General features: G+C 43.6%; 1 protein-coding gene across 1 annotated transcript in view; it reads right to left on the bottom strand.

Annotated features, from left to right (window-relative positions):
• Positions 1-313: 313 nt before the first annotated feature.
• POLR1B (RNA polymerase I subunit B) overlaps positions 314-6,951 on the bottom strand; it is a 28,324-nt gene continuing 21,686 nt past the window's right edge. Inside the window, exons 13-15 of the mRNA XM_008160789.3 lie at positions 4,468-4,664; positions 3,778-4,031; positions 314-2,079 (exon numbers count right to left, since the gene is read on the bottom strand). Of these exons, the coding sequence (XP_008159011.2) occupies positions 1,197-2,079; positions 3,778-4,031; positions 4,468-4,664 (1,334 nt within the window). The 3' untranslated portion in view covers positions 314-1,196. The remainder of the gene's footprint in view (positions 2,080-3,777; positions 4,032-4,467; positions 4,665-6,951) is intronic.

Genomic DNA, 6,951 nt, shown 5'->3' with positions numbered 1-6,951 from the left:
CTCCCTTTCCTGGGGGCTGCTGGGCTGCCTGCCCGCCTGCTGCGGTGACAGCACAGCAGTGAGGGAAGGAGGGGGAACCATGGGGTGGCGCAGACAGTGATGGTGAGGGGCCGATGGCATCCATTCCTTCTGGCCCAGCGACTATTGCCTCCTCTCCTGACCCCACCGGGGCCTTTGGGCCCTGGACTGGGCTGGGGAACGGGTATGTGTGTGGCGGTGGCTGTAGCGGTGGATGTGGTCCCTTCCCATCCATGCACGAATGTTGTGCCCTGGGACTCTGGTAATAAATAAAAACAACCCAAAAGGGCACAGGAAGCTTTTAGAGGTGATGTTTATTACCCCAGATGGTGAACTATATACAATAAAGATGTGCAGTGTTTGTTTCTTTAAGTATGTTTTTATTTTTTTATTTTAGAGAGGGAGAGAAACATCAGTTGCCTCCTGCACACACCCCAACTGAGGATAAAACCTGCAACCTGGGTTTTGTATAATTATATTTTAATGAAGCTGTTAAAAAATATTTCTACCTTTTTTCACTTTAACATGGGCTTTAGAAAATACAAAATCACACACATGGCCTGCATTGTGTTTGGACTCTAGATGGACAATGCTCTAGAGCAGCGGTTACCAACCTTGCAGACCTCCGCGGACCACCGGTTGGCAACTGCTGCTCTAGAGCGGGGGTGGGAACATTGGGCCCTCAGGCCATATAAGTCCCTCGAAATCGTTTGGTCTGGCCCTCCCAAGGCATTAGGGGTGAGTTAATTAAATGTTTGACCAAATATAGCAGGCTAATTTTTAAGTTGATAATTTTGTATGGCCTGCAAATTATGTTATAAATATCCACATGGCCCTTGGCAGAGAAAAGGTTCCCCACCCCTGCTCTAGAGGGACAATGAGTGATCGTCACCATCTACTGAGAGCAGCATACTAAAACCCTGGGGCTGGGAACTTCCCTGTATACCTTATTCATCAATGTATCATTTTTTTTGAACAATGTGAAATTTTTGAACAAATACAGTGAAAATCAGTTTCAATGGTTATTATACCAGAAAGACTCAGAACTTTGATTTCTTAGTTGCCAGGTCTTAGTTGAGGGCTGGAACAACCTTGAAAAAAATTTCAGGGTAACATCTTCATTGAAGTTACATTTTGTTTTGATCTGATAGATCGCCTAACCCAAAAGGCCACATCAATTAAATGACATCCAGTTTTACTTTGATGTTCATAGCTGCCAGCTCAGCTACAAAATACCGAAAAACGTAAGGCACAGAAACAGTGTCGATAGTGTCACTGCGATTACACACAGTACAGTTGTACTTTCTGTTGCGCATGGCTGACCACGAAGGGGGTGGCTTCTCCAACAGCGGAGAGAGCAAACTGCCACACTTGACACACACGTGGGCTACTGACCGGTCAGAACAGTTAAAGAGCCGGTCATGAAGGAGAAAAGAAGTTCCATGAGCTAAAAGAGCATCCCTCTCCATTTCCCCAAAACGGATCCCACCCTGGACATTTCTCCCCCCAATGGGCTGGTTAGTGACTCTGTCTCTGGCTCCTGTGGTTCTGACCTGGAATTTGTCTGAGACCATGTGGCGTAACCGCTGGTAATAAACCACGCCTATGAAAATATCTGCTTCCAGTTCTATCCCACTGATGCCACTGTACAGCCTCTCAGTGCCATAGAAGTTGTAGCCAGCAGCCTTCAACATCTCACCAAAGTATTCCAAGGCCGAGTTCTCCTCTGAAAAGGTGAAGGGTGTGGCATCATGGCAGAGACCATGCAGAGCTGCAGACTTGCCTGCCATACTCTCAATTAACATACCAATAGTCATTCGGGATGGGAACCCATGAGGGTTGAACAGAATGTCTGGGACCATCCCACTTTCGGTAAAGGGCATGTCCTCGGTTGGCCACAGCCTGCTCAGGATGCCCTTCTGCCCATGCCGGCTGGCAAACTTGTCTCCAATGGTTGGGTTCCGAGGGATTCTCATCGTGATGCAAACACACTTGAATTTTCCACTTCCAGTGTCATTACTACACACTTTGATGTTGTCCACAATACAATTTTCTTTACTCCTAGGAAAAATTAAACCACACAAAAGGTCAAACTATTTCTTTTACGCCTATAGAGGTATGTAAGTTTTATATATAATTACTGCCTTATAAAGGATTCAAAAAACAATCTTACCTTTCTTTTCCCTGAAAAAGTATCTATGAATAGGGCTGCTGGTTATATTAACTACAGAACTCTGTTCCTCTGAATAACTATTATAAAACTACTGGTACATGAATTCGTGCACAGGTGGGGTCCCTCAGGGTGGCCTGCAGGGATCGGGCTAAAACTAGCAGTCCAATGCTGCTTGCCACTCCTGCCTGACTCCCACTCATCCTGACCCTGCTGCGCCTGCCACAGGCTCACACCCAGTCAGTCCCAATCGGGAGAGGCTGGCGCTGCAGTAAGCCCTGCATCTGGCACCTGTCTGAGGGGAGTGGGGAGGGGTGGGACAGCTGAGACATGATCGGCCCTATGGGCAGGCGGTGGGACACCCTTGCCGGCCCAGGATCCATCCCACTGACATCCACGCCAGCTGTCGGGAGTAACCTGGCAGCCCCTTTATATCATTTCTTCCTTGTGGAACATCTAGGGAGGAGAAGTAGCCACGGTGCCCAAGGCTGATTTCCAGGAGGCCTGTGGCACTGTCAGGATCATGCCAGCGGTGCCAGTCCATTGGTGCCTGGCCCATTCTCCAGAGATCAGACCTGCAGGACTACTAGGGAATGAGTGGCTGCTGCTGGGCTGGTGGGTCGCCGGACAGGTTAGTCAGCTGAGTGGGAGTGCACTGACCACCAGGGTGCAGCTCCTGCGTTGAGCATCTGCCCCCTGGTGGTCAGTACGTGTCATAGTGACCAGTTGTTAAGTGGCTTAGGTTTATCTACCTAATGAAAGAGTAACATGCTAACTGACTGCACCTTTGTACGTGCACCAGCCAATCAGGAGCAAGTATGCAAATTAACCCAACAAAGATGGAGGGTTAATTTGCATACACAGATGCCGAGTGGCTGGGGGCAGTGTGGAACGCTTGCCTCACCACCATGGCGACAATGCAGGTGTTTTGCACCACCTCAGCCGCTCCGACCTCTAGGCAGTGTGGAAAGGCAGAGCAAAGGTGCTGCTGGCAGCCAGGGGAAGGAAGGCCCATTCTTGCACGAAATTTGTGCATCAGGCCTCTAGTATACAGAGGCCCAATGCACGAAATTTGTGCAAGAGTAGGCCCTCACAGCCCGGGAGGCTGCCTCGGCCTTCGTAGCTGTGGCTTCGTTCAGAAGGTCATCCAGACCATTGTTCCGCTGTTTGGCTGTTCGGTTGATTTGCATATTATGCTTTTATTATTATAGATTATGAAGACCTACTATTGCATCTACTCTTACAGATGTAAAATAAGCTAAAAATTTATTTTTAACAGGAGGTATAATAAAATTTTAGCTGGGAAATATTCCTAACATGCATGAGAGAGATGAACAAGTCTGAATAATATACTTTTAAAATAAGCCAGGAGAACTCTAATCATTTATGAGACTGACAAGTAGAAAAGCAAAGGCAGTATAACAGCAAACTTTGTCTCATTTTGTAAATGCCAATTCAGTTAACAACTGAGTCAATAACTACCAGTTCTATTTTCTCCAAAAATTCTCCTGTTAAAAGATTACTTTCAACAGCCCCCAGCAATTCACTAAGAATGTCCTTTAAAATTAGCACCTGGCACTGCAACTTACTTGTAGAACATCACAGAGCTCTCGCCAGTGTTGAGGTTTACATAGCTGTAATAGGGATCTCCATACTGTAGCTGTGCTCCAATAAACGGCAATCCATCCTCATCTAACTTCTGCACAGTCCGTGGGTCACCAGGTTTAATGCCAAACACCAGACTATCATCTCCTTGTTTAATTTTTTCAGAGAGATCTATGAACTCAGACTTGTAGACACTTCCATGGGCAAAACCTCGTTCCCAAGAAGCCTTATTCACAATCTATGAAGACAAAGAATCAAGGGAGTGAAGAAAAATGAGGATTTTTCAAAATAAAATTGGTCATAATTATATTTGGTTTAGATTACCTGGCATTTGATTGAAAAACTATCCACATTTTCTCAGTCACCTACACTTAACTACTAAAACCCAGGCACTTAATTTATCATTAAATAGTCCAAAACCTAATCATGCACAAACACACAAGGTAGAAATATCCAACACTACTTTACATTCACTCAACTACACAGGCAATATGCATATCTGAATATTTAGTTCATAACCCTCAAGGTTACTTTTCACTTAAGAGTAGGGACTGACCATTTAACACAACACTCACTCACCAAATATGAGGCACTGGAGGACGCGGTGACCTCACAGTAAAGTTAAATATTAAAATTAAATATTAGAAGAATGAACTACTCTTGGTAAAACTTACCATGGCATCTTCCATATCGTAGCCAGTGTAAGAAATAACAGCAACGATGGCATTGGTCCCAATTGGATAGTTGTCCATGTCATAGTGATCATACATGCACGGCCTCACTAAAGGGCTTTGTGGGGTCTGAAGACGATATAGCTTATTATCGGATCGGTCTTGATAAGTGAGAAGTGGGAAGCCCATAGTTTGTTTACCTACAAAGGGAAAAACACCTTAGCCTTTTATTTTTCACTTGATTATAAAGATGATATTTAAAACTGGGAACAACTACTAGGTGTACCAGTTAATAATGCGGATTTTGTAATCAAAGAAAACACAATATTTTCAAGAGAAACATCAAAAGTGCTTTATTCGAGTAATGTCCATCGCTAGCTACACATTTCCCCATCTTTAGGTAATTTGTGGATACTGTCCCAATAGAATTTTTCTTGTTTTGAGGCAAACCATTCAGAAACCCAATTTTCCACTTCGTGTTTTTAAGTGCCGCTCAGAAAGTGCCTGTGCCATCGATTGGAACAAGTGCTAATCTGAAGAAGCAAGGTCTGGTGAATACAGTGGGTGGGTTAATACTTCCCAGGCAAGATCTTTTAATGTGTCTTTAACTGATTCTGAAGTGTGTGATGATGCGTCATCATGAAGAAAAATTACTTTGCCATGTCTTCTGGAACATTCTGGTCATTTCACAATCAAAGAATGGTTCAAATTGATTATTTATTATTGGTAGCGATCAGTATTAATGGTTTCACCTGGTTTCAGAAGCTCATAATACACCACATCTTCCTGATCCCACCAAATGCAGAGCATTGTCTTCTTTCCAAAGCAATTTGGCCTTGCAGTCGATGTTGATGGTTGACCTAGATCCGTGGTTGGCAAACTGCGGCTCTTTGGCCCCTTGAGTGTGGCTCTTCCACAAAATACCATGGCCTGGGCGAGTCTATTTTGAAGAAGTGGCGTTAGAAGAAGTTTAAGTTTAAAAAATTTAGCTCTCAAAAGAAATTTCAATTGTTGTATTGTTGATATTTGGCTCTGTTGACTAATGAGTTTGCTGACCACTGACCTAGGTCAACCCATGATTTTGTGCGTTTGGGATTCTCAAAATAAATTCACTTTTCATCGCCAGTCACAATTTGATGCAAAAAAGACTCTTTCATGCCATTGAAGCAACTTCTTACTGATGACTTTTCGGTTTTCCATTTGTCTTTTGTTCAGTTGATGTGGCACCCATTCTCCTTCCTTTAAAATCTTTCCCATTGCTTGTAAATGATCAGAAATTGTTTGCTGAGCAACTTTTAATCTTTCTGCAAGTTGTTTTTGAGTTTGACACGCATCTTCATCCAATAATACTTGTAATTGTTGGTCTTCAAACTTTTTCGTTTGACCTGGACGATCTTTGTCTTTCACATCAAAATCATCACTTTTAAAGTGTTTAAACCAGCGTTCACAAGATGGAGCATGTTCACCATAAGCTTCCCAAAACATTCAGCAGCACTTTTCTTCAAAATAATGAATAATAACTTCCTGCATATGCTCTTTTTTTGGCACAAAATTCGACACTTTTAAGTGTAAAAATATCTATGATGTTAACACCTTCAGCAAATTTGACATATGAAGTTTTAAAGCTTGTTGTCAATACAACAAAATAGCATACATATCAAATCGCATATATATCAACATATGTGTAACTCCATCTATTGAAAAAAATCTGCCTTATTAACCAGTACACCTAGTAAATATTCACCATAGAGGAATGAACAAATCAGTCATGGTGGTTATGCTTATAGTGTGAAGATGAATGGACCTGCATGTATCACAACCAGACCATGAAAATAATGCTGAGAGGGGAAAAGGACAGAAACTCATTTACTATGATATCATTTATGTATATCTATATAACGCACCCCAAACAATTCTATACCTAGTTTATGGACACATCCTATATAATAAAGAGCTAATATACAAATGGTCCTTCGTCCTTGCGCCCTTGCACTGGGGCCGGGGGACCTGAGGCCGCGCCCCCTCATCCACTCGGCGGGAGCTTGATGGGGAACCTGAGGTTGCGCCCCCGAGCCCTGCAGAGCTTGACAGGGATGGGGCCTGCCAGGTCTTGGTCTCATGTGATTTCGAGGCATGCATGCAAGTGGGTGGGGACCTGACTCTGGGTCCTGCTACGTGCCCCAGACTCTGACTGGAGGGAGATTTTCATATACATTTTACTAATTTTCTTTCATCTCTGACACTTCTACTATAGAGAAAGGGCAAATAGCAATATTAAAATATTTCCTCTAATTCCCTTTTAATGTGCATGAATTTTGAGCACCAGGCCCCTAATCCTATATAATAAAAGGCTAATATGCAAATTGTCCCTTTGGGAGTTCAACCTATTGGGAGTTAGACAGCTTGCTGTGGTGTGCACTGATCACTAGGGGGCAGTGCTGAATGAAGGCCCAGCCAGCAGCTGCTGGAAGGAAAGCCCCAATCAGC

Source organism: Eptesicus fuscus, chromosome 16 (assembly GCF_027574615.1).
Source record: "Eptesicus fuscus isolate TK198812 chromosome 16, DD_ASM_mEF_20220401, whole genome shotgun sequence".
NCBI lineage: Eukaryota > Metazoa > Chordata > Mammalia > Chiroptera > Vespertilionidae > Eptesicus > Eptesicus fuscus.
Note: the sequence above shows the minus strand (reverse complement) of the source record. Positions and strands in the feature narration are given on the sequence as shown.